The following is a 27,585-nucleotide window of genomic DNA, read 5'->3' as shown; positions in this document are numbered from 1 at the left end:
GGGCGCTTCCGCCCTTACCGCCCATCCCGGGAAGGCGGAAGGAGAGAAGCGGCTGCCGCCATCTTGCGCGAGGGCATGGGCCGGGCCGGGCTCTCTGCCGCCCCCTGCAGGGGGGGAGGAGGCAGCGGCCGAGGAGGAGGGGAGGTTTAAATGAGCTTTAAATGGCTGCAGAAGGCTGGGGATGATGGGAGCGGCGGTCCACCTCGCCTGGAGGGCGCTGGGGCGGGGAAGGCCGGCGCCTCGCACAGCGTCCTGCCCGTTTCATGCGCAGAACAACCCCGTCCTGGAGTTACAGGCTGCAGTCCTGCGCGCATGACCCGGGGCAAGCCCCGCTGCATTCACTGGGGCTTGCTTCTGGGCAGACGTGTACAGGGTTGCGCTGATAAAGCAGCAGCGCGAGGTCGCCCGCGGAGATCTGCGGCTGAAACTCCGCTGAGCGGAGCGCCTTCCCCCGCCGACCCGTCCTTTTCGTATGACACCCCTGGTCGTATAGTGGTGGCAACGTATTTACCTAGCAAATCTCCCTCCTCGCCTCCCCTGTGTCAGATGCGGGACTGGGAGCTCTTTGGGGCCTTGTCTTCTTGCACTTTTGTCGACGATGACAAAAATGAAGCCACTGTATTTTTCCAGGGCCCTTCCCACAGTCTTTTTCTAGCACAGCCTTTCCAGGTCTGGTGCCCCCCAGGTGTTGGATGAGAAGGAGACACAGCTGCTGGCAGCCCCCAGCTCCATCAAGGACAAGGAAGCTCTGGCTCCCTTTATTTATTACTAACAAATGGACCTGGCTTTGCTCAGGTTGGAATAGCCCTCATTTGACGCTGCAAATCCTTCAAGCAAAATGACGCAGCTCCCAGAGTGCAACACATGGTGAGGCCATGCCCGCTGGCACCCCTAGGTATGGTCCCTCCCAAGTGCACCCCTGTAGCCCCTTAAAGGAGGGGTCTGTCCATTCTATTCCCCTGAGGGGGGCTACCCCATAACACAGATGAGGGGGCAGGCATATAACCCAGAGACTGAAAGAACTGGGCATCTTTAGCCTTGAGAAGAGAAAACTGAGGGGAGAGATGATAGCGCTCTTTAAGTACTCGAAAGGCTGTCACAGAGAGGAAGGCCAGGGTCTCTTCTCGATCATCCCAGAGTGCAGGACACGGAATAATGGGCTCAAGTTACAGGAGGCCAGATTCCGGCTGAACACCAGGAAAAACTTCCTGACTCTTAGAGCAATATGACAATGGAACACATGACCTAGGGAGGTGGTGGGCTCTCCCACACTGGAGGCGTTCAAGACGAGGCTGAACAGCCACCTGTCAGGGATGCTCTGACTTGTATTCCTGCATTGAGCAGGGGGTTGGACTCGGCCTTGTAGGCCCCTTCCAACCCTCCTATGATTCTATAACCCTGTCTTTCGGGGCTTCAAACTGCATGGACTGCAAAGCAATGTGCTGCTTAGGGAAGTCTGCCACTTAGTGACTGGAGATGTTACTGCAGGCTTCAACCACATGGACACATTAAAATTAATGTGTTTTAAAAAATAAAATAGTTCATTTTATCCTTTTCTTTTTTTCTTTTTTTACTATTATTATTACTTTCATTATTATGAGACTTTGATTACTAATATCTTTAGCTGGCTAAATTTTTAAGCTCTATTATTATATATTCTCCAGCAAAGGAGATCGTTACCTTGTCGTGGTGCTGGAGCTTGAGCACCTCAATGACGTCATGAGCTAAACCGTGAAGGGACACCCAAGACGGGAAGGTCATGGCAGAGAGGTCAGACTAAATACGATCCCTGGGGAAGGAAACGGCAACCCACCCCAGTATTCTTGCCATGAAAACTAAATGGATCAGTACAACCAGAGATATGTCGGTATACCATCGGAAGATGGGACTCCCAGGTCGGAAGATGGTCAAAATGCTACTGGGGAGGAACAGAGGATAAGTTCAACTAGCCCCAGATGTGATGACGCAGCTAGCTCAAAGCCGAAAGGACGGCTAGCAGCCGATGGTGCTGGTGGTGAACGACGAATCCGATGTTCTAAAGATCAACACACCATAAGAACCTGGAATGTCAGATCTATGAGCCAGGGCAAATGGTTATTGGGGAGATGTCAAGATTAAATATAGACATTTTGGGTGTCAGTGAACTGGAATGGACTGGAATGGGCCACTTCACATCAAATGACCACCAGATCTACTACTGTGGACAAGAGGACCACAGAAGAAATGGAGTAGCCTTCATAATTAATAATAAAGTGGCTAAAGCAGTGCTTGGATACAATCCAAAAAATGACAGAATGATCTCAATTCGAATTCAGGGTAAGCCATTTAACATCACAGTGATCCAAATATACGCCCCAACAACAGATGCTGAAGAAGCCGAAATAGATCAGTTCTATGAGGATCTGCAGCACCTACTGGATAGTACGCCAAAAAAAAGATGTTATTTTCATTACAGGAGACTGGAGTGCTAAGGTGGGTAGTCAAATGACACCTGGAATTACAGGCAACCATGGTCTGGGAGAACAAAATGAAGCAGCACATAGGCTGATAGAATTTTGCCAAGACAACTCACTGTGTATAACAAACACTCTCTTCCAACAACCTAAGAGACGACTTTATACATGGACTTCACCAGACAGTCGACACCGAAATCAGATTGACTACATCCTTTGTAGCCAAAGGTGGCGGACATCTATGCAGTTGGTAAAAACAAGACCTGGAGCTGATTGTAGTTCAGATCACGAACTTCTTATTGCACAATTTAGAATCGGACTAAAGAGAATAGGGAAGACCCACAGATCAGTTAGATATGAGCTCACTAATATTCCTAATGAATATGCAGTGGAGGTGAAGAATAGATTTAAGGGACTAGATTTAGTAGATAGGGTCCCAGAAGAACTATGGACAGAAGTTCGCAACATTGTTCAGGAGGCGGCAACAAAAAAGTCCCAAAGAAAAAGAAAACCAAGAAGGCAAGATGGCTGTCTGCTGAGACACTGGAAGCAGCCCAAGAAAGAAGGAAAGCAAAAGGCAACATTGATAGGGGGAGATATGCCCAATTAAATGCAAAATTCCAGAGGTTAGCCAGAACAGATAAATAATTATTTTTAAACAAGCAATGTGCGGAAGCGGAAGAAGATAATAGAATAGGAAGGACAAGAGACCTCTTCCAGAAAATTAGAAACACTGGAGGTAAATTCCAGGCAAAAATGGGTATGATCAAAAACAAAGATGGCAAGGACCTAACAGAAGCAGAAGAGATCAAGAAAAGGTGGCAAGAATATACGGAAGATCTGTATAGGAAGGATAATATCGGGGATAGATTTGACGGTGTGGTCAGTGAGCTAGAGCCAGACCTCCTGAAGAGTGAAGTTGAATGGGCCTTAAGAAGCATTGCTAATAACAAGGCAGCAGGAGATGACGGTAGCCCAGCTGAACTGTTCAAAATCTTGCAAGATGATGCTGTCAAGGTGATGCACGCCATATGCCAGCAAATTTGGAAAACACAAGAATGGCCAACAGATTGGAAAAGATCAACTTATATCCCCATACCAAAAAAGGGAAGCACCAAAGAATGTTCAAACTATCGAACAGTGGCACTTATTTCACATGCCAGTAAGGTAATGCTCAAGATCTTGCAAGGTAGACTCCAGCAATTCATGGAACGAGAATTGCCAGATGTACAAGCTGGGTTTAGAAAAGGCAGAGGAACTAGAGACCAAATTGCCAATATCCGCTGGATAATGGAGAAAGCCAGGGAGTTTCAGAAAAACATCTATTTCTGTTTTATTGACTATTCTAAAGCCTTTGACTGTGTGGATCATAACAAATTGTGGCAAGTTCTTGGTTGGATGGGGGTACCAAGTCATCTTGTCTGCCTCCTGAGGAATCTGTATAACGACCAAGTAGCAACGGTAAGAACAGACCACGGAACAACGGACTGGTTTAAGATTGGGAAAGGAGTACGGCAGGATTGTATACTCTCACCCTACCTATTCCCCCTGTACGCAGAACACATCATGCGACGTGCTGGGCTTGATGAAGCCAAGGCTGGGGTTAAAATCGCTGGAAGAAACATTAACAATCTCCGATATGCAGATGATACCACTTTGATGGCTGAAAGCGAGGAGGAGCTGAGGAACCTCATGATGCAGGTGAAAGAAGAAAGTGAAAAAGCTGGGTTGCAGTCAAACCTAAAAAAAAAACAAGATTATGGCAACCAGTTTGATTGATAACTGGCAAATAGAGGGAGAAAACGTGGAGGCAGTGACAGACTTTGTCTTTCTAGGCGCAAAGATTACTGCAGACGCTGACTGCAGCCAGGAAATCAGAAGACGTTTACTTCTTGGGAGGAGAGCAATGACAAATCTTGATCAAACAGTGAAGAGCAGAGACATCACACTGACAGCAAAGGTCTGCATAGTTCAAGCAATGGTGTTCCCCGTAGTAACCTATGGCTGTGAGAGCTGGACCATAAGGAAGGCTGAGTGAAGGAAGATAGATGCTTTTGAACTGTGGTGCTGGAGGAAAATTCTGAGAGTGCCTTGGACTGCAAGAAGATCAAACCAGTCCATCCTCCAGGAAATAAAGCCAGACTGCTCACTAGAGGGAATGATATTAAAGGCAAAACTGAAATACTTTGGCTGCAAAATGAGAAGACAGGATACCCTGGAGAAGATGCTGATGCTAGGGAAAGTAGAAGGCAAAAGGAAGAGGGGCCGACCAAGGGCAAGATGGATGGATGATATTCTGGAGGTGACGAACTTGACCTTGGGGGAGCTGGGGGTGGCGACAGCCGACAGGAAGCTCTGGCATGGGCTGGTCCATGAAGTCACGAAGAGTCGGAAGCGACTGACTGAATAAACAACAACATTATATATTATCTGAAGGGCAGTATATGCTTAGTGGAAATGAATTGTATGCTTCCTTCCATGTTATAAGACTGATGATATGATACTGAAGTGTAATAATGGATTTTTTTTTTAAATAGAATGATACTTTATAGAATAGAATCATAGACTAGTAGGGTGGGAAGGGGCCTACAAGGCCATCGAGACCAACCCCCAAGTCTCCAACTTGAAGTCTCTGTGTAATGCAGTTTAAATTTAATCCCTTGAAGTAACTTTTTATATTTTTTCTTTTCTCGTTTTGCTTTCTTCCCCCTTGTCTTTCTTTTCATTTTTTCTTTTCCCTCTCTCTCTCTTTCTTTTTTCTTTCCCTCCCGCCCTTCTTTCTCTTGTTATTGCTGTGTCCTCTTAAGAATACTGTATTGTTGGAAAACTGTAGATAATGACTGGGTTGTTGCTATTGTTTGTTTAATTTATAAAGATTAAAAATAGAATAAAAAGTATTTAAAAAATAGAATAGTTCAGAAGTGCACACCCCTAAGGTCCCCTGGTATGCATACCAGTACTCAGGTGTCTAGCTTTCACAGTCTTGGCAGTATGGAGCTGATGGACAGACGGACGGATACACATTCTTATAGATGTCTGTATCCCATGTCCTGTTCCAGCTGAGTCTTGCTTGAGCAACAAGATCTTCCTGAGCTCCGGCGTATTCCTGGATCCTTGGTTATCCTTTGGTCCTGATTTGCTTTTTGGTCTTGACTTCTTAGGCAAAAGGAGAAGGGGATGGCAGAGGATGAGACGGCTAGATAGCATCACCGATGCAATGAATATGAACTTGAGCACGCTCCGGGAGAGAGCGGAGGACAGGAAGGCCTGGCGTGCTATGGTCCCTGGGGTCACGAAGAGTCGGACACGACTGAACGACTGAACAACAACAACAACAACTTGACTTCTGGCTTGTCCCATGGCTCCAAGGCCGCTGCCCCCAGGCCAGCCCTGACAAGCTCTGAGTTCAAAGACCATTGAGGGAGGACTGAGCCTTTCAAGCAGGGATTGGAACAGAGCAACTTTCATGCTCCACAACAGGCAACTGTCCAAGTTAGTACTCAAAAGTTTACCACATTAAGGGCACATTCCTATGCATGTTTAGACAGGAAAAAAGTCCTACAACTCCCAGCATTCCCCAGCCAGCCATACCCCCAGCCATGCTGGCTGGGGAATGCTGGGAGTTGTAGGACTTTTTCCTGTCTAAACATGCATAGGATTGTGCCTTAAATCAATGAAGCAGTTATGGTTTCCTTCCATAAACCTATTACTGTATTCTGTGAACAAGCACAAAATAGCTACCTGGAATGAAGGCACTGGTCTGTCCTACAGTGAAGACTCTACTGCCTACTTCTCAAGCGCAGGGAAAGTACTCTCCAGCTGTTCTTTTGCCAAGGCTATATTTTCCCCTATTTTCTGGCTTGTGTGTAGCCTCAGAAGCTGAATGCTCCCTGACAAGAAACAAATTAACTAGCAATTTAGTTTGCATGACATAAGCCATTATGTTAGTTAGCATGACATAAGCCATCTTGAATCTGTTTTTTCATGGGCAAATCTGCATTTTACATGCACCAGACTGAAAATATAAAGAAGAGATTGCAAAGGCCTTTGGGCCTCACCTGAGTTTTATTTTGGTCTAACTCAAAGAGCACCCTCAGAGTTTTAAGTAAATACAAGCAACTGACGGCCCTTTGCATGCCCTAGGCTTGCAGGCTGCAGTGACCAAACACGTGCAAAGAGAAAACCACCCCCTGTCCCCACACTAGGGATGTGCATTCAATACCTGAGCAGGATTGGGACCCTTTGGGCCGGTTCTGTTGCTTCCTGAATTGAAGCAGGGCTTCCCTCCAAACTCAGCAGAACTGAACCCGCTCCAGAATGAGGCTGGTCCCACAACAAGTTCTACTTTCATAGTTCAAGTATTCTGAAAGAGGGGGAAGAAAAGCCCTCTCTGTTCACATTACCTCATGCAGATGTTTATAAGCCTCTATCATGTCCCCCAGTCATCTTTTCTATACTGAAAAGACCACAAACGTTTTAACTTTTCCTGGTAAGGAAGATGCCCAATTACTTTGGTTGCTCTTTTCTGTAAACCTCCCCCATCTACTCAAAGAATACTCTTACCCCATTTCTTCTCTTCCTAATTCTCTCTCCACTTGTTAATTCAAACCTATTTTCAGCAATATTTCAAATTCCTAAGGAGAGAAGTCGTTGCTCCTGCTCAGGCCAGGAAGCCTGATGGCTCTGTGCTACCTCCAGTATCAGAGGCAGTGAGCTTATGTGCACCAGTTGCTGGGGAACATGGGCGGGAGGGTGCTGTTGCGCTCATGCCCTGCTTGTGGGTTCCTGGTTGACAGCTGGTTGGCCACTGTGTGAACAGAATGCTGGACTAGAGGGACCCTTGGCCTGATCCAGCAGGGCTCTTGTTATGTTCATAGAATCAGAGAATAGTAGGCTTGGAGGGAGTCTATAAGACCATCGAGTGGTCAGTGATTGGACTCGATGGTCTTATAGGCCCCTTCCAACCCTACTATTCTATGATTCTATGAGTCTAACCCCCTGCTCAGTGCAGGAATCCAAGTCAAAGCATCCCTGACAGATGGCTGTCCAGCTTCATCTTGAATGCCTCCAGTGTGGGAGAGCCCACCACCTTCCTAGGTTATTGGTTCCATTGTCCTATTGCTCTAACTGGAAGTTTTTCCTGATGTTCAGCTGGAATCTGGCTTCCTGGAACTTGAGCCCATTATTCCGTGTCCTGCACTCTGGGATGATCGAGAAGAGATCCTGCCCTACCTCTCCTTGAAGAGCGCTATCCTCTCTCCCCTCAGTCTCTCAAGGCTAAACATGCCCAGTTGTTTCAGTCTCTCCTCATAGGACTTTGTTTCCAGTCCCCTGATTATCTTCATTGCCCTCCCCTGAACCCTCTCCAGTTTGTCTGCATCCTTCTAAAAGTGCGGTGCCCAGAACTGAACACAGTACTCCAGATGAGGCCTAACTAGTGCTTAGTAGAGGGGAACTAGTACTTCACATGATTTGGAAGCTATATTTCTATTAATGCAGGCCCAGATAGCATTTGCCTTTTTTGCAGCCACATCACATTGTTGGCTCATCTTCAGCTTGTGATCTACAACAATTCCAAGATCCTTCTCACTTGTAGTATTGTTGAGCCAAGGATCCCCCATCTTGTAACTGTGCATTTGGTTTCTTTTTCCTAGGTGCAGAACTTGGTATTTATCACTATTAAATTTCATTCTGTTGTTTTCTGCCCAGCGCTTCAGTCTATCCAGATCACTTTGAATTTTGTTTCTGCCTTCCAAGGTATTAGCTATCCCGCCCAATTTTGTGTCATCTGCAAATTTTATCAGCATTCCTTGCACCTCCTCCTCCAAGTCATTAATGAAAATGTTGAAGAGCACTGGGCCCAGGACTGAGCCCTGCAGTACCCCACTCGTTACCTCTCCCCAGTTTGACAAGATCCCATTGATAAGCACTCTTTGAGTCCGATTCTGTAGCCAACTGTGGATCCACCGGATTGTTGTTTCATCTAGCCCACTTTGAGCTAGTTTGCTCATCAGGAGATCATAGGGCACTTTGTCGAAAGCTTTGCTGAAGTCAAGGTATATAATGTCCACAGCTTTCCCACAGTCCACAAGGGAGGTGACCTGATCCAAAAATGAGATCAGATTTGTCTGGCAGGATTTGTTCTTGACAAATCCATGTAGGCTTCGAGTAATCACTGCATTGTTTTCAAGGTGCTTACAGATGGATTGCGTTATCATCTGCTCCAGAATTTTCCCAGGGATTGATGTCAGACTGACTGGTCTGTAGTTCCCAGGTTCCTCCTTTTTGCCCTTTTTGAAGACAGGGACAACGTTAGCCCTCCTCCAGTCATCTGGCACTTCACCCGTCCTCCATGATTGCTCAAAGAGAATAGACAGTGGTTCTGAGAGTTCTTCTGCCAGTTCCTTTATTACACTAGGATGCAGTTCATCTGGCCCTGGAGATTTGAACTCATGCAAAGTAATTAGGTTCTTAAGCCTTGCTCGCCCACCCTAGCCCCAGATGCAAGAGAGATGTTTTGACCAACCCCTTTTACAAGCCTACAGTTGGCCGTAACACAAGATAGGCCGCAGAAGTTGATCCCTGATTTTGGAGTACATTCCTTAGATAAGATTGGAATTACCAATTTACCTTCTCTATGGGAAAGGGCCAGTGGTGTAGCGGTGGCAGGTCGCACGGGGGCTTTGCTTTGGCACTTTTTTTGAAGCCAGCCCCCAGCCGGGTCGCAGTCTGCTAGGGAAGGAGGAGGGATTCCGGGCAGCTGCTTCTTGGCTGCCTCTCGTCCACTACACAGAGCCGGACAGACAAAGAGAGTGAGCAAGAGAAGGAGCCTGAGGGAGCTCTGCAGCCTCCTCTCGCCGCCCCTTCTCCTCCTCAGCTCTTGGCTTCTCCACCCGCCCCTGTTCCATGCCTGTGTGCCTGGTGCTGCCCTCGACTCCTGCAACACCGGCCACCCATTCAGGGCTGCTGCTGCTGGCCACAGCAGTGGGGCGGGGGGGCGCTGCCACCATTATTTACTTGTGGGGCGGGGCAGGGCAGGTGGCTGGTTTGTGCCCGTTTGGGGGATTTATCACACAATCCTATGCATGGTTACTCAGAAGTCAGCCCCCTATGTTCAATTGCCATCTGGGCTTTCTCCCAGGTAGGTGTGCGCGGGACTGCAGCCTTAGCTGCCGTCCCAAGATCTCTGTAAATGTAATTTGAAATAAACACCCATCGGATCGCACTGTTAATTCTTCAACATTAATTTCTACCTTAAGCAGATTTGCCAGATGCAGCCTGCTCTGTCAGCTACACTTTTGGGCACAAGGTGGGCATGCATTTGGGCAGACAAACCCTGGTGCGGGGGGAGGGAAACAGAAAAAAATTGGTTTGGGGGAGAAAGAAGGTGCGTGTGTGCGTGTGGTTCAATCCAGCTGGGTGTGTGGACGTTTCTGTTGTGGGTTGGGAGAGAGATAATGAAGGAGCTTAGGGAAGGCTAATGGGTAATGTTGGGCACTAAGGGAGTGTGCAAGGGGCTGTTTAAATGAGAAGGGACCTGTCCATGAGGGCTGAGCTGAGAGGGTGAAGCTTCCATAGAGTATCATATTTTGAAAGCCTAAAATGTCTGTGTGTGAGTGGGTGGGTGAAAAAGATTTTAACACCCCTGCATTTTTCTCAGATGTCCAACTGAAATACCACTGCCTTATTCTCACCTGCACTGTTTTTGGATCCCAGCTGAAGGCTGTATATCTTACAAGGTTGTACAATCTTAGAAGGGGGTGGCTGTGAGAGGGCACGGCTGTGACTGTCACGAGGGGACCCCGCACGTCTGAATTTGCCACTATGCCACTGGAAAGGGCACAAAGATTTCAGCATAAAGTAAGGAAAGTTTAAAGGCCCACTCTTGGATATCTTCAGGATTAAACTGCAAAAGCAGCAATATTATATTTTCCTGGCTAATATACTGACAGACAGACCGTAGATATGTTATATAACTTATATATCCAATATTTCATAAGATACTAAGCTTCTCTTTAGGCTGTTTAACTCTAGCTTTCCTACAAGCTTCTCCATGATATAATTATAATCAGTGAGTTTCTTCAGTTGATCTTGTTGTATCATTCTGCATGTTTGTTCCCTGCTGTTGCTTCTGCTTTTAACTTTATCTCAAAATAATGTGAGAACATAGGAAGAGCCCTGCTGGATTGGACCAAGGACCTATCTAGTCCAGCATTCTGTTCACACAGTGGCCAACCAGCTGTCGACCAGGAACCCACAGGCAGGGCATGAGTGCAACAGCACCCTCCCCAGCAACTGGTGCATATAGGCATACTGCCTCTGATGCTGGAGGTAGCATAGAGCCATCAGGACTAGTAGCCACTGATATCCTTCTCCTCCTCCATGAATTTGTCCAATCCCGCTTTGAAGCCAACCAAATTGGTGGCTACAGACCTAATACAGAAATGAAGTTCCATTGGGGAAGGAGTTAATACCACATAACATGGCTGACACACAGGTCAAACAGTCATTTTGCATGTGTATTTCTGTTTCGATAATAATGCAAAAGGATTTGGGTCTTTGGCACGGATACCTACTACAGAAATCCATTACATCGTTGGTAATAATAGTCAGTCAGTGTGTTGTCGCAGTGAAATTTCCAGAAATACAGTGTGTTTTTCCTTCACTCCTTTTTTAAAAAAAGATACACTTGGCCTGAAAAAGTGGGGAGCAATGCACCCTTTAAGGACATAGCAGAGTGCTTTGAAACCATGTTCTGAACCACACCTCCTTGTAATAAAATACTTGGGAAAAGGGGAACCTATCTGTGGAAGGAATCCTTTAGGCAACGCAGTTATAAGAGATGCTTGTGCCTGTGTGTGAAGTCTTAACCAGAGCTACTCCATGTTTGAATGCTAGACCACCTTGTTTTGGCAGGATAGTCTCCAAGAAGCAGATTACAGCCTGTCAGCAGTTTCTCTGGGAATTCAAAGGGAGGATGAGTTCCTCCCCAGACTGCAGGCTGATAACATTGTATTTTGTGCAGTAACTGAGTGTCAGTAGCTGGCAGACTTCCATCCCTGTCCAAAGAGAGAACATTCAGTCCGTTTCAGATAAGAGACTGTATGAATGCCTCCAACTAATGCAGCTACTAGAGCATGCCTAGAGTTCTTCCCTATACGTGATGTATTTCGCTGTATAAAAGCCCACCCCACTGAACAGTCGGGGCTTTCTGCCCCTTTGCTGACAGAGTGCCTTGCTGGCCATGCAATAAAGTGCTTTCAGATCCAGAGTCTTGCCCGTGTCTAGTGTGATCCATTGTCTGGCTAGACAACCAACATGTGAGCATGTTCTGCTCTTACAACATATCTCACCTCTCATAATCATGATGATGAATAATGATGGGTGCGAGTGGGACCCAGGCCTAGAACTGTCTCAGCTCTGCTCATAATACACCGTCTAAGGCAGGGGTGCAGAACCTCAGGCTGGGGAGCCAAATCCAGCCCTCTGGGGTCCCCCAGAAGGCTTGACCCCCTCCTCCTTTCCGCCAACCATCAGTTGTTTGGTGGTTTCCTGGCTTTTGTACAGCCCCCCCCCACCCATTCCAAACAGTTGAAAGGTCTCTCCTCAAACTCAGTTCCTGGCAGGAGGAGATTCCAGCTAAAATATTGTGGTATTTTTTGTGGTTTTGCCCTTACAACTTTGCCTTTGATCTAGCCCACCGCTGGAATACAGCCCGCCGAGAGCTAATCCGATGTGGAATTTGGCCTTCATGCTGAAAGAGCTTCTGTGCCCCTAATCCAAGGGCCAAGCTCCCATTTATGGCTAATCTTTCAGGCTGCAGATGGGTTCCTCTAGCTGTTCCTTCTCACTCACCCCGCACACCCTAACTGATGGACTGCCTGCCACCAAGCACACGTGAGCATAGGAAAAAACCTTATACCAGGTTGGAATACCCACCAAGCCCCCGTGTTGCCCACTCTCCCTGGCAGTGGCTCTTGGGGGTCTCTGCCAGAGGAGGGGCTTCCCCACCAACTTCCCCAGGACCCCTTTTCGCTGGAGATGCCAGGGATGGAACCAGGGGCCTTCTGAATGCAAGACAGGTGCTCTGCCGTTGAGCTGCGGCGCCTCTCCTGACCGTGCTCCACAACGGTCAAGCAGTCTCTTCATGGTGACGCCTGGCCCTCCGTCAGGGGCCCAGGGAGGGCCGGCTGGAGGCTCCAGGTTTGGGGAGCTTGGCTTTGAGTCCCACCTCTGCCAGGGACTCACTGACTTGGGCAAACCACTGTCCCGGTCTCAGCCTTGAAGCGCTTAGAGATCAAGCAGTATGGAAGTACTACGAATGAACACATAAGGCTCAGTTCTCCACCTGTAGAATGGGAACAGCTTTTTTTGAGAGGACAAGCAGAACAAAAGAGAAAAGCCTCGAAGATTAATAACACACACACCTTTATTCAAGGAAAAGAATACAGAGAATGTTCCCCTCGGGAACTATTTCAAAGGAAAGAAAGGGAATCTCCCCCTCCCACAAAACCCGGTCCTGTGCTAGTAGAGACGAGGCGTGGTTTTTTCACCTGGAGAGTTTTAAAATACACGTTAAAATGCATTCAGACTGAGCAGCTCTTCACGCTAAATAGCCATGTCAAGCAGTGGGCATGATCCAGGGTGACCCACTGACAGAACAGGAGCTGTGCGAGAGCCTGCTGGGTCGTGCCCGGCATCTCCTTCCCGGCTTGCGCTGGGTCAAGAAGCAACACATCTGCTCCGTAAACACTCGTGTTCCCATGTCGGGAAAGCACCAGGCAAGGGTGGAGAAAAGAGGAAGGAACTTGCCGGACGGTCCTTCCTTGTGGATGGACTGTCCAGACCAGACACGGTTCAGCCGCCCAGGGGCTACCAGTTCGGGGTCCTGCACGGCAAACCGCTAAGAAGGGCACTGGGGGACATTTGACCCCAAATGCCGCTGCTTCCTCCCCAACGGCTGCAGGGCGCACCCCGCAGGTGGGCTGTCCAGGCTCGCCCCCTCCCTCAGCTCACCCCACCTACAACCCCTCCACAGGCCTGGACATACTGAACGGAGAGGCCCAGTGCTGGTCAGCAAAGCACGGCAGGCACAGCCCTCTCTGTCTTTGGGCTCCAGTCCCTGCTGTCCCCTAAACATCAACGCTTTAAAGCCAGGGATTCCCCCAAGAAAAGGAAGCAGCAAGGGCGTTTTGCTGTACATATTTTGGGAAAGAACAGCATGGCAACAGGAGTCCAGCATAATTACGGTTAAGAACAGCAGTGGTCTGTACCGAGAGAGCAAGCGATAAACTGCCATACAGACCATGACTAATATTGCTGCAGCTTTTTCCACAATCCATGGTGGTGGAGACATACTGCTTCTGCAGGGGGGGGGGGGTTAAACAGTAGCAGAAGGCGCCTCCCTCCAGAGTCCACAGCTCTCAGGCCCAAACCCAGGTCCACAGCATGTAAAAAAAGGCATGTTTGTGACTCCAGCCAAAGACCACGGTTCCAGTCCTTCGTTGCACGCACAGAAAACCCTCGACAACCTCGGGCAAGTTTGGTCCCGTCCCATTTGTGGAAGAAGAAATTCAAGGCAGGCAGGGCCGCCGCCGCCGAGGCCGCCACCGGGATCTGGATCCTTGGAAGGGAGCTCTGTGCAACTGCTGGGGGCTGCTGCAGCCGCCCTGAGGCCTGGCGTAGGGGTGGGCATTGTCGCGCTGGCCGTGGGTGGGCTGGTGATGCACTGGGAGCCCACTGGAGCGGCCGCCCCGGACTCTTCTGCGTGCCCCGCGTGGCAGAGAAGGCAGGGGCCAGGCCTCCGCGGGCTCACAGGGCCCAGGAGCAGGGAAGCCGCTGGGATGCGTTTCTGTGGGGAAGAAAGGGAGGTCAGAGGGGAAGGAGGGCAGGGGGAAGGCGCCACAGCAGAAGGAACGCCTGGACTAGCTGCAGAGCCACCGCGTGTGAGCTCAGGATGCTCCTCCTGGGGCATCGGCCCAATTTCGTTATGTGGGTAGGACAGGGGTGTGCAGCCTCTCGGTCCCATGGGCCACACACAATACTGCCCAGGCAGCCGGGGGCGCGCAAGCGCCACACACACACTCCCCATCCGGATACAGATCGCTGGGACAAGGGGCTTTAACCTCGGACTCCTCCCAGCAATCCTGCCAGGAAGGCAGACCTGTGGGGATGACTCTCTTCAGCTGCCTTCGCTCCCGGCAGGATTGGGCTCGATAACCCGACCGTGCTGGGGAAGAGGGTGCGCACACGAGTCGCCCCCCTGCACCTTCCTCCGTGGTGCTTTCAGGCTCCCAGCAGCCAGCCAAACTGCTGACTGGAGAACTCTCAGGATCCTGGCTGCGCTGGGAGATTCGGCCCCGTGCGCCCTCGTCCCTGCCCGGGGGGGCGGGGGGCTGTAGCACTGGGCACCTGCGGCAGGCTGCTGGTGGGCCGCGAGGTGCTCACCCTGTTCTACAATATTCATACGCGGTTTCTCAACCAAATGTTCTCAGAGCAGTGTATGCAGCACGGGGCGGCTGACACGCAGGCTTGAATAAAGGTGTTTACAACCTCAGCTGGGGGGCAGAGGGGTTTCCACAGATAGCTCTTCAACCCTGGATCAGAGGAATGGACCCCTTCACACCTCTACTTGGGTTCCGGCAGTCTCCGCCACTGTGGCGAGGCCAGGAGCAAAGCCTTCCCCAGAAGCACCCACCCCACAGCCCAAGCCCACGAGTGGAGCGGATCCCATGTGGAGTGGCTCCTGCCACTCCCTTCTTCCTATCGGCACGCTGAAACAGCCGAACGCTGGCTCCCTCTTCAGTGCCACGTGGCCTCCAAGGGTCCCTGTGCTCACAGGTCCCCATCTCCTCTCTCCCCTCACGCCATTCTAGGCACACTCGTCTGCTCTCACCCCACTTTGCTCCTTCCCTCCTCCATGCCTTTGGAGGTGCTGCCAAATTGCTTCTCGCTTCTCCTCCTTTCTCGACACCTGTTTCTTCCCAAGGACCGTGCACAAAGCCCGCAAAGGAGCACTGCGGCTGGCAGGGGCGGCAGGAACATACCTTCCAGATGGGGCGGCGGGCGCTGCTCACATTCATATCCATCCAGGGGCCCGTGGCTGTAGTTAGCATTGCGCTGGACATAAGGAACGTTCCTGAGCTGGAGGAGGCCAGGGTGGGGCTGGGGCCCCAGCTCATGTTCCCATCCATCCAGGGGCCCATTGACAAAGTCAGCATTATGCTGGAAATCAGGATCATGGCCGGGGTGGAGGTGGCCGGGGCAGAGTGGGGGGTGCTGCTCATATTCACACCCATCCAGGGGCCCAGTGACGAAGTCAGCATTATGCTGGAAATCCAGATCATTGCTGGGATTCAGCTGGCCTGCGTAGGGTGGGAGGCCCTGATAGTCTCCATATCCATCGATGGACCCATCAACAACATTAGCATTGTCCTGGAAATACAGAGCATTGCCAGGGTGGAGCTGGCCTGGGTGGGGCCGGGGACACTGCTCATGTCTGTACCAATCAGTGGGCCCATTGATATAGTTAGCATTATGTTGGAAACGAGGATCATGGTCAGGATTGGACTGGCAATGGTACGGAGGGATCCCCCAATAGTCTTCATATCTATCCAGAGGCCCACTGCCGAAGTTATCACTATGTTGGGCATAACGATTATTGCTGGAATTGAACTGGCTAAAGGGCCACCGTGACATCTGAGGCAGGCGCTGCTGAGAGGAAGAGTGCTGATTTTCTGCATTTTCACCGCAATCTATTTCTGTGAAGGCAGAAGATGGAAGGGAGGTTATTCCAGAGCAAAAGGGAGCTGGTTTCAGACTTGCCTGGTCTGCTAAAATGCAACAACCTGCAGTCCCCCCAAATCCCCGTGGTTCATCAATGTATTTTAAACTCAGAAAGCAAGCAAGTGCCTACTCAGGTTTTCTTAAGAGTCAAGGCATGTCCAGTCTCTGTTATAAAGTGATCCTGAGCTTGACCTCTTGCTCAGGAACAATAAGACCTGCCATATTGGATCAGACCAAGGGTCACAAAGTCCAGTGTTGTGAGCAAGAAGCCCAGCAACCTACAGGCTCTAGAAAATTGGTTCTAGAAAATTGGCCAGTGGCTGGGCAGGCATTTATATTGTGCCCTCCCCTGTTTAGAGCTCCTAACCCAAGCTGCACAAACAAGGGCCCTTCCAGGTGGGGTCATCCACACACCCCTTGCTGACTCTCTTGAGTCACTGGTGGCCCATTGGTGTTTCTTTGTGGTACTGTAAAATAAAAAACAGCCCTGTTATTGTTCACACAGTCCTTTCTCTGGGAATGAACTTCCAGATAATCCAAACTCCAATTCAGCCACTGAAGAACGCATACAAAAATTAGTCCTTCTACTGCTGTTGAATAACCTCAGGCCTCCAAACAAGGGAGTGCTGTAATAATAAGTGACTTCAATTCCTCCCACATTGTTTCCTTATTACTATTTTGCTCCTCCATTACCGCTACAACCTTCAAAATATGCTTTATTGCCGGTCCTGTCTTCTATCCAGTTTTCCACCCACCCATGCTCACCAGTTTGAGGCTTCTTCTTCTCAAGCTCAACTCCCCAGGCATCAGCCACGTGAGACAGCAGGAGTTTAGTAATGCACCGGTGTGCCCAATAATTCCAATGGACGTCATCTTTGGCACGGAGCTCCTCCAGCAAGCGGAAGCAGTAGTGCAGGTCCAGGACATTGAACTTGTAGCACCAGGCCATGCTGGCACTGTAGAAGTTAGCCTCAATCACATCCTTAGGAGTCGCTCTGTGCTCACTCTGCATGTGACAGGTAAAGAAAGAGGATGGGGCTGAAGCCAGCCAGTGAGCTTCAAGTTCCTAGAAAGCCCAGAAACAGAAGCTACCTTCACATGTTACTATCATCACAGGCAAAACAGTTCAAAGGAGCAGCAGGGCTGTGCTTTAGCCCCGCCCCCCCCACAATGTTGTGTGGCCCCTCCAGGCCCCGCCCCTGCTGTCCATGCACTTGCATGGTAGTCCAAAGTGGGGAACTCTCTGTGATCAGGCTTCTGGATAAGGGTTCCAGAACCCAAGGAGCTCTCCGTGCATAGAGGTCTATCCACCTGAGACGTCCACGCAATCCCATGGAAGTTGGGAGTCAGGAGGAGCCGCATGATGCTGGGGCATAGCTAAGGGCATGACCCCACTGTTCCTTTGAACACGCTTTGCCCCTCCACATCAAGAATGCAATGGGGAGGCAAGGTAAACAAACAAAAGAGCAGTTCATTCTCACTTAGGATACAGGGGATTTGTTTAAACACAGAAGGCAGACAGCATCAGAGAGGTTCAGATGATGTGGCATGGTGTCTCATCTCCAGTTCAGCTCCTGGGAACACAGGAAAGATAACTTTCCTTCTCTTGGCAGCTGAATTTTCCAGTCAACGACAACAGACACCACAACATGGAAGGATGCAAATGATTAACCTCCTTCCGTGTCACCACCCTGCCACACACTCACACTCACTTTCAGAGAGTTCTTGAGGCACATGAGAGGGTAGGAGGGAGGACTACCTCCCTGTCCCTCTCCAGAAAGCCCTGATATGCCAAGAGGTCTAGTGGCCCTTGGGAGATGCAGTAAATATATACATGCTCTTGTCCCTGTTTCCCTTCTAGCTCCCAGGCCTTTTAGCTTCTCAAGGCTGGAAATGGAGTGCTGCTAGTCCTAAATGTCTGGGAACATGAACTGTTTGAGCCAGAGCAATTGTTATCAGTCAACTGTGGGATGACAGAGAGAAAACAGCTACAAGGTTAGTTAAGGAAAACAAAGCCAAGCTTAGTTATTGGGGGAAGGCTATGAGGAACAAAGGAAATCCTAATTTATTACAGTTGTATGGGCCAAAGGAACACACATGACATCTCTGTGATGCAAACACAAAAGACAAGGCTGGAATCTGGGCTGGCCCACATCAGACTGCAGGTAATGCCAGGCTCCTCCCCTGTTCACAGAAAAATAGCATGTCAGAGGAGAGGCTACATTACAGCCCTTCTCCCTGAGATAATACTTTTCTATGGGTCATGCCAGACTCCACTTTTGTCATGAAGGGCATTGGGGGGCCACCTTGGTGAGAGCTCAGCCTCAGTTGCCCTGGAAGAGCAACAGCCCCTTCCAACCTTAAAGCAGTTTAGAGAGGCATTTTTTCCTATTGGCATGGCTGTATCCCAAATGATGAGGCAGCTCGAAGGCAGGATGTCATCCAGCCTTGCAAAGAGCTTCTCCAGGTTCTGCCGATATTCTCTGATGGCCTTTGGGAGCGGGTCCTCTTTAGGGAAGTTATCATGGTACCTGTGTAGAAAGAAGGCCATCAATGAGGAGGTGTAAGCTTTAAAAAACAGGAGTGGGCAACTTCTGGTCCTCCAGGTGTTTTGGCCTACAACTCCCATCACCCCTTATCATTGGCTATGTTGGCTAGGGCTGATGGTAGTTGTGGGCCAAAACATCTAAAGGGCGAAAAGTTCCCCACCCTTGCTTCGAAAGGATGAATGTATCTATCTGTGCTGAGATCTCTCTCAATGGAAAAAAGGAGAGAAACTTGCTTCTAGGCAATGTGGTGAAGAGAAAAAGAAACCTCCCTATCATTCAGTGAACACTCATAATTCTGAAAGAGAAATTCTTTCGTAACAATTCCCCAGCCCTCATAATATTCCCAGGAATTTCCAGTCTGTGCCAAAGGATGGAGTGGACACAAAATTTAACCAAGCACACCCATTTCCTAGTTAGCCCAGTCATTCCCAAATGCTGTACCTCCATTGCTGTGTGAACTCAGTTAATGAAATAAAGGATGCTTTTGAGCCTCAAGCACACCCCCACCGCAGAGGAGGAGGCTGCCGCCCCTGCTCTGTGTGACTAACTGCTCTGGCCTTGCCTCTTCCCAATCAGGCCCCGCTTTGAAGGGAGGGGGAGCAAGGATTCTGCTGGATCTCAGCATCAAGCTGTGATGGAGCAGCCAAATGTCACGTCTGACCCAGAGAAAGATTCCCTGCTCAGGGCTTCTAATCAGGAAGCATGCGCAGATCAGCAACTAAGAGCAGAAGAAGAGAAGATGGCAGTAGCAGAAGAGAAGATGATCCATCTAGCATTCTGTTTCCAGCAGTGGCCAGCTTCTGAGAAGCCCACATGAAGAAACACAATAGAAAAGGTCCTCTGAGAAGAGATCATCCTGACTATAACAAAAACACTGAAAAGTATCAAAATGACAAAGAAAAGGGACCATGTCCCAAGTTGCTATTGGGTATTATTAAGAGCCAATTGATGCTATTGACTTTAATACCTCTAAAAGCAGGTGCTATAGGAGTGAAGCATGCCTCAGCTATCAGATGTTTTGGGAAAGCAGATCTAGTCCCACCCACCCAAGATCTAGCCACCCCAAGGTGCCATAAACTGAGTGACTACCATGAGCCAACAATGGACACCATTACCTGTTGAGGTCCCAGAGGCAGGAATTGATGATGACGACGTCGGGTATTAGCCCACTCTCCAGCCCGGTCCTGAAGTCATTCAGGATGCTCTCCATGTAGGATGAATAGACACGGGTGATGAAGTAGAAACGCACAAGGTGGTGACCGGTGCGGTACTGGCGTACCTCACGGTAATCATTTCTAGAATGCAGCCCATAAAATTCCACTCGGTGGTCGTTGGCGAAAGTCTCTTCGCCCTGCAAGCAGAATCAACATCATTCGCAAGACCTCTCTCTGGTCACATATGGCCAGAATATCATGGTAGTCTACCACAACAGAAAACTATAGAACTGGAAAGGCCAGAGGGCCATGTAGTCCAACCCCAACTCTAGCCTACTGAAGAACAGAACCAGTCATGCTTTCCCCAAAGGAAGGAGCTTGGGAAGAGTCTGTGGGGAAGGAGTGGCCAGAATCTACCTGCACCTGTGGATCCTGAGCCTGTGTTTGTCTCTGCCCCTGCCCACCAGGTATTTAAGGCAGGACACTGAGCATTGCACTTGGCATCGCACAGGAGGCTATCCACATCAAGAGGCTTCTCCAATCCAAGAGGTCGCTATATTACATCAGAACATACTGTGGCGTGACGACTCATCTCGAAACATCTGAAGAATATTCTATGGGATTTGGTCTCACCAATGTTCTGTTCTAGCAAAATGGGTGCTATTGTTACTCTGTGATACTTTATTTAGGACTGGTGGAGCTACTATACAGGGGTTATTATCTCAAACCTATCTTAAGATCTGTTCTTAACATATTTTACTTTTTTAAGTTAGAATTATATTATTGTGATTTTTATATTTTTAGAGCAGATAAGGTTAAAATATCCTTTTTCAGCTGCTAAAGTTCTTTGGTGCTTACAGAAACAATTTTAAAGCAGAAAGTTTGCTGACTCATCTTTTTAGTTTGCTTGTTTGTTTTAAAATATTTTTTTATTATTTTAAAATAATTTTGTAAGTATTTTTTATCTCGGCAGATGGCTTCTCAATTTTAAATATTTTAAGATTCTCTTTTTTTTAATTGCTGACAATTTTCCTTTTAACTGTTCAGCTATATTATTGTTATTGGTCAGAGATTTTTACTGCATGGTTTGGTAAAACTTGTAAGGTATAACCACCTGTATTATTAACAACTATTAACAACATTACTGTGGCTGGGCCCTGATAGAGTACCTGTTGGGCTTCACTGGTGGGTTGCTATAATTATTTTATTTTTATTTTTTTACATTATGGTTTTCACCAGAGGTGGGTATAAACAACTGGGACTGGTACCAGTGACAGAAAATGTGGCATCCTTTGTTAAGGCCCATAATCAACCTAAAATCACTCCTTTTTTCCATCCTAACTCTGAGAAAAGAGATTTTGGATTGGTCATTGGGCCCTCAGTGTATAATGAAGTCCTTGTATTTGGAAACTCAGGAGGAAGAGAGGTGTAGCCAAGCAGCGGAATTGGCCTCTGTAGACAATAGCTTGTACCCCTTCAAGAAAGCCCAAAAGGTTCCATTATTTTGTCTCCCTCAAATGGTTCTAGGGTGAAGAACTGTGATTCACCTCCTTTTCAACCTACTATCTACTCAGATTCAGATGATAAGAACTTTGATTCATACTCTGTTATCAACTTGCTTAGTAATCAACATGAGTTGATTAGATCTCTGTTTAATGGTTGGTCAGATGATATCTTCCTGATAAAGAAGTTCCTGTCTGAGTACAAGGAGCTTCTGATCACCCTAACCGACTTTGTACTAACCAAATTAAGTGGTGGAGTTACAGCTATCTCAGGAGAAACTGAAATAAAGAATAGCGAACAAAAGTCTAAGCTAAAAACCCATGCTATAATAGCTCCGGAACCCACTGAACAAGTTTACCAAACTGAGAAGGAGGGTGAAATTTGCAGTAATAGAAAAAGTGATAAAAAAATAACATGTTTAGCCAGTAGGAAATCTAAGCATAAAAAACTTAGGCCCCAATCCATATTGAAAAGAAAACTAAAAATGTAAGAAGTACAGCTAGGGCTAAAAGTTCTTCCAAAATGAAATTTGATAGATTATTTAAGATTTGGGAAGAAAATTATAAGAACCAGGAGGCACACTCTATGAATCCCAACAAAAAAGTGGTTAGGGACATGGGTGAAAGCATCATTTCGGCACCGAAGCCAAACATCTCTGGTCAACAGGTTATTATTGAAAACTTAAGTGTAGCGCAGGACCCCTGGTCAATTTTACACCTCCAAAGTAAAGTAGCAACTCCTGCTCTAGAACCCTTGAAGCGGAATCTACCCTGAATCATACTTGGGCTAATAATTCTTGGCATCTACAGTTAATGAAGCAGAATTTGGTTTTCATCAACTACCCAAAGCCAAAGGGTAGGCTGACGTCACAGGAATGTAAAGCACATTTCTTGCAGCTTGCATTAGCCTTTCCTGAGACATAATCAGATTTAAATTTAGAATCAGTCCAAAAGACAGAATACCTTTTTTACAACTATAACACGGCATGAGCAGTTATTACTTTTGCCTTGCCAAATGTAGTAGCCAGAATCTATCGTGCTAAAAAACACTTATAGGTTAGGCATAAGAGTAAGCAGACATTTTAAAGATGTTTCCCCAACTAGCTCTTTGGGAGTTCTGAGAAGAAGTATGGGGTGTCTCCCCAGTTCTCCCTTTAAGGATCTTCCAGTTGAGGACTTGATTGATCTAAGTGTCTCTAATGATGCCCCACTTAATATCTTTTACCAACCACTGAAAGCTATTCTAACTTTGGGAATTTCTAATGACCCCAGAGATACAGAGGAACCCCGGTTAGGGAAATTTTATACTACCCCTGCATATTTCTTCCCAGAAGAATTAAAGTTAATAGAAAGTTTCAATGCCCTACCAGTGCAAGATCAATGGGAGAGCCTATTGCGATCATCTTCCTTATTGGAATTATTGAGGAACATGGGGCACCACGACCCTGGAACCCTATTGATTAATACCTCCACAGTTAGCTTTGACCCCCATAATGAAGGGGTAGCCAGACTGGCTGAGGAAGTGTGACACTTACAGAGGCATGCCTTTGACATGCAATTTACAGCCCTCCAGTAATAACAGAGAGTTGGCACTAAGTTCTGGGTCACTGGCATTACAACCATCTAAACTTTGCCATGATATTGTCTCTTCAAACTCTGGAGTGCAGGGGCATTGTGTAGATTTAACCGGTCCCACCACAGATTGTTTTGTTACATTCTTTAAATGCTGCCTATGTAAAGAAATTTAAGATTGGAGAACAGCCACCAAGTGACCATCAGCCACTGCTTTTGGAGTTAGTTAAGGTTTCAAGAGATTAAGAAGGGAATGTGGCAAGATCTCCCCCTATGTAGAGTATGGGAAGTATAGACTGAGATGGGACTCCAATTTACAGTTAAAGATAGTAGATGCCCTGTTAAGTAAACTTGCGCTGATTTCTTGGGGCAGATACACAAGATCCCCATCCTATGTATCATATCATGGTGAAGCATTTGGACACTATTTGCTCAGCCAACTCTCCCCTTAAGCCAAGACATCATCCGGACAGTTGGTTTGCTTGGGAGTGTAGGCAAGCAAGATGTGATCTCTGCTCCCTGAGCAGACAGGCTCATGTTGGAGCCGTCAACCCCTTGCTGAGGGATTTGACGGTGAAGTGTCACTCATAGAGGAAATTGCTGAAGCAAAAGCAAGCCTCTTATTACACTCAACTATCAGTAGCTATAGAGCAGGTGGCAATCACTTGGGACTCAGTGAAATTCTGGCAGCTGGTATCCTGCAAATAAAGGAAATTAAATGCTCTGGATGCACATATTATGCTTAAGACATGGGAAACATATTTTATTTATTATTTATTTATTTATTACATTTCTATCCCGCCATTTTTCCTCTTTAAGAAACCCAAGGCGGCGTTCATAATCCTCCTCCTCTCCATTTCATCCTCACAACAACTCTGTGAGGTAGGTTGGGCGGAGAGTCTGTGACTGGCCCAAAGTCACCCAGTGAGCTTCCATGGCCAAGTAGGGACTAGAACCCGGATCCTCCAGATATATTTTTTTTGATAATACACTGGTGGGCCCCTGTATTGACCAAGCTTTACACTTATATCAACTCAACTGGCAGATTCCCCAGTGGTTGGAATCAAGTTATTGTTGTCCCAGTTTTCAAGGACAACAATTTTCAAGGATAAATCCTCACCAGCCAACTATCACCCCATTAGCCTGTTGGATGTATCCACCAAACTGTATACACGGTACCTGCTCGCTAAAGTGGAGGGTTGGGCAGATCCAAACATCTTTGGAGAGGAACAAGCAGGCTTCTGTTATGGTGGAGCAACCATAGATCAGTGTTTGGTGTTAAATCATGAGAGAGAAATATGCACGTCCCCCAAAGAAACATCCCCTGGCTCCCAGTCCAATACTCTAGCCACTACACCACACTGGCAGAATGATATTAGCAGTTTTATTCTCAATTCCTTTTCTAATTATGCCTAACATGGAATTTGCCTTTTTTACAGCAGCCACACACCGGGTTGACATCTACACTGAGTTGCCCACCACAACCCCAAGATCTCTTTCTTGGTTGGTCACCACTAGCTCAGATCCCATCAGGTTATACTTGAAGTTGGGATTTTTGCCCCAACGTGCATCACTTTACACTTGCTTACATTGAACCGCATTTGCCATTTGGATGCCCATTCTCCCAGTTTGGAGAGATCCTTTGGGAGCTCCAGCTCAATCCCTTTTTGTTTTGACCAACCTAAATAATTTGGTGTCATTGGCAAACTTGGCCACTTCACTGCTCACTCCAAAGTCCAGATCATTTATGAAGAAACTGAAAATCATTTATGAAGAAACTAATGCAGATCCCTGTGGCACCGCACTATTTACTTCCCTCCATTGGGAGAATTTACCATTGATTTGTACTCTCTGCTTTCTGTTCTTTAACCAGTTACTGATCCATAAGAGGACCTCTCCTCTTACTCCATGACTGCTAAATTTGCTTAGGAGTCTTTGGTGAGGGACTTTGTCAAAAACCTTTTGGAAGTCCAAGTAAACAATACCTCCCAGATCACTCCTGTCTACATGTTTACTGACACTCTCAAAGAACTCCAAAAGTTTAGTGAGACAGGACTTACCTTTGCAGAAGCCTTGTTGATTCTTTTTCAGCAGGGCTTGTCTTTCTATATGCTTACTAATTTTATATTTAATAATGCTTTCAACCAACTTACCCGGAACAGACGTTAAGCTAACCGGCCTGTAATTTCCCAGATCCCTCCTGGATCCCTTTTTAAAAACTGGTGTTAAATTGACCATCTTTCAGCCCTCTGATACAGAGGGTGATCTTAGGGACATGTTGCATATTTTGGTTGGAAGATCAGCAGTTTCATCTTTGAGTTCTTTAAGAACTCTAAGAACTCTAGGATGGATACCATCTGGGCCCAGTGATTTATTTACTTTTAATTTGTCAGTAAGGTTGATAACTTCATCTTTTGTCACCACTATTTGCCTCAGTTCCTCAGACTCCCTTCCTGAAAACATCCGGTCAGGCACAGGTATATCTTATATCTTCTGTCTTATATCTTCTGCAGACTGATGAGAAGAATTAATTCAGCTTCTCTGCAATCTCCTTGTCCTCCTTTATTACTGCTTTAACTCCATTGTCATCCAGTGGTCCAACTGCCTCCCTAGCTGGTTTCCTGCTTCTCATATATTTAAGGAATTCTTTATTGTTGGCCTTGATGTTGTTAGCAATATGTTCCTCAAAATACTTTTTTTTTGCATCTTTTATTGTCTGCTTGCACTGCCTTTGTGCAAGCTTGTGCTCCCTTTTCTTTTCCTCACTTGGGCAAGACTTCCATTTTCTGAAGGAAGCTCTTTTCTCTAATAGCTTCCTTGACACTGCTTGTTAACCATGTTGGTGACCTCTTGGACTTGGTGCAACCTTTCCTAACCTGTGGTATACATTTTAGCTGGGCTTCTGTTACTGTGGTTTAGAATAACCTCCAAGTATTTGGAAAGGATTTAACCCTCTTGACTGCCCCTTTCAACTTCCTTTTTACCAGTTCCCTCATTTTAGAGAAGGTTCCTCTTTTGAAGTCAAATGTGACTGTACTGGACTTCCCAGGCAATTTCCCACTTAAATACATATTAAATCTGATAGCACTGTGGTCACTGTTTCCAATTGGTTCAACAACATTTACATCTTGTACTAGGTCCCGGGCGACACCACTTAGGATTAAATCCAGGGTCACCTCCCCTTTGGTCAGTTTGATGACCAACTGTTCTAGAGCACAGTCACTTAGGGCACCAAGAAATTTAACCTCTTTGTCTTGACTAGAACATGCATTTATCCAGTCAATGTGAGGTAATTGAAGTCACCCATTATTACAACACTTCCTTGTTTGGAGCCTCTCTGGTTTCATTTTCTATCTCAAGGTCACCCTGAGCAGTTTGGTCTGGGGGACGATAGCACATTCCTAGCACTAGATTAGTTTTGGAGCCTGGTATAATGCCAAAGAGTGTTCAAACTACCGTACAATTGCACTCATTTCACATGCCAGCAAGGTGATGCTCAAAATCCTACAAGCTAGGCTTCAGCAGTATGTGAATCGAGAACTACCGGAAGTACAAGTTGGGTTCTGAAGAGGCAGAGGAACTAGATATCAAATCGCCAAAATTCGCTGGATCATGGAGAAAGCAAGAGAATTCCAGAAAAATGTCTATTTCTGCTTCATTGACTACACTAAAGCCTTTGATTGTGTGGATCACAACAAACTCTGGCAAATTCTTAAAGAGATGGGAGTACCAGGCTACCTTACCTGTCTCCTGAGAAACCTGTACCAGGGTCAAGAAGCAACAGTAGGAACCAGACATGGAACAAACGATTGCTTCAAAATTGGGAAAGGAGTATGACAAGGCTGCATATTGTCACCCTGCTTATTTAACTTATATGCAGAGTACATCATGAGAAACACTGGGCTGGATGAATCACAGGTTGGAATTAAGACTGCCGGGAGAATTATCAACACCCTCAGATACGCAGATGATACCACCCTAATGGCAGAAAGCGAAGAGGATCTAAAGAGCCTCTTGTTGAGGATGAAAGAGGAGAGTGCAAAAGCTGGTTTGAAACTCAACATTAAAAAAACGAAGATCATGGCATCTGGCCCCATCACTTCCTGGCATATGGAAAGGGAAGAAATAGAAGCAGTGACAGATTTTATTTTCTTGGGCTCCAAGATCACCGCAGATGGTGACTGTAGCCAGGAGATTAAAAGACGCTTGCTCCTGGGGAGGAAAGCTATGGCACACCTAGACAGCATAGTAAGAAGCAGAGACATCACCTTGCCAACAAAGGTCCGTATAATCAAAGCTATGATTTTCCCAGTAGTAATGTATGGCTGTGAGAGCTGGACTATAAGGAAGGCTGAGCGCCGAAGAATTGATGCTTTTGAACTGTGGTGCTGGAGAAGATTCTTACGAGTCCCCTGGACTGCAAGGAGGTCAAATCAGTCAATCCTAAAGGAAATCAACCCTGACTGCTCATTGGAAGGACAGATACTGAAGTTGAAGCTCAAATATTTCGGCCACCTAATGCGAAGAGAAAACTCCCTGGAAAAGACCCTGATGCTCGGAAAGATTGAAG

General features: G+C 47.2%; 1 protein-coding gene across 4 annotated transcripts in view; it reads right to left on the bottom strand.

Moving 5' to 3' along the window:
- Window positions 1-12,785: 12,785 nt before the first annotated feature.
- Window positions 12,786-27,585, bottom strand: part of LOC146343552 (uncharacterized) — a 32,693-nt gene continuing 17,893 nt past the window's right edge. For all 4 annotated transcript variants that reach the window (XM_084855279.1, XM_084855280.1, XM_084855276.1 and 1 more), the window contains 5 exons: window positions 19,903-20,138; window positions 18,598-18,769; window positions 17,004-17,244; window positions 15,500-16,213; window positions 12,786-14,304 (listed from right to left, as the gene is read on the bottom strand). In XM_084855279.1, the coding sequence (XP_084711405.1) occupies window positions 14,027-14,304; window positions 15,500-16,213; window positions 17,004-17,244; window positions 18,598-18,769; window positions 19,903-20,138 (1,641 nt within the window). In that variant the 3' untranslated portion in view covers window positions 12,786-14,026. The remainder of the gene's footprint in view (window positions 14,305-15,499; window positions 16,214-17,003; window positions 17,245-18,597; window positions 18,770-19,902; window positions 20,139-27,585) is intronic.

The sequence above is a fragment of the Heloderma suspectum genome, chromosome 5 (genome assembly GCF_057233095.1).
Source record: "Heloderma suspectum isolate Gila_16-S chromosome 5, 16-S_ref, whole genome shotgun sequence".
NCBI classification, from domain to species: domain Eukaryota; kingdom Metazoa; phylum Chordata; class Lepidosauria; order Squamata; family Helodermatidae; genus Heloderma; species Heloderma suspectum.
This window is presented reverse-complemented; position numbering and strand designations above follow the sequence as displayed.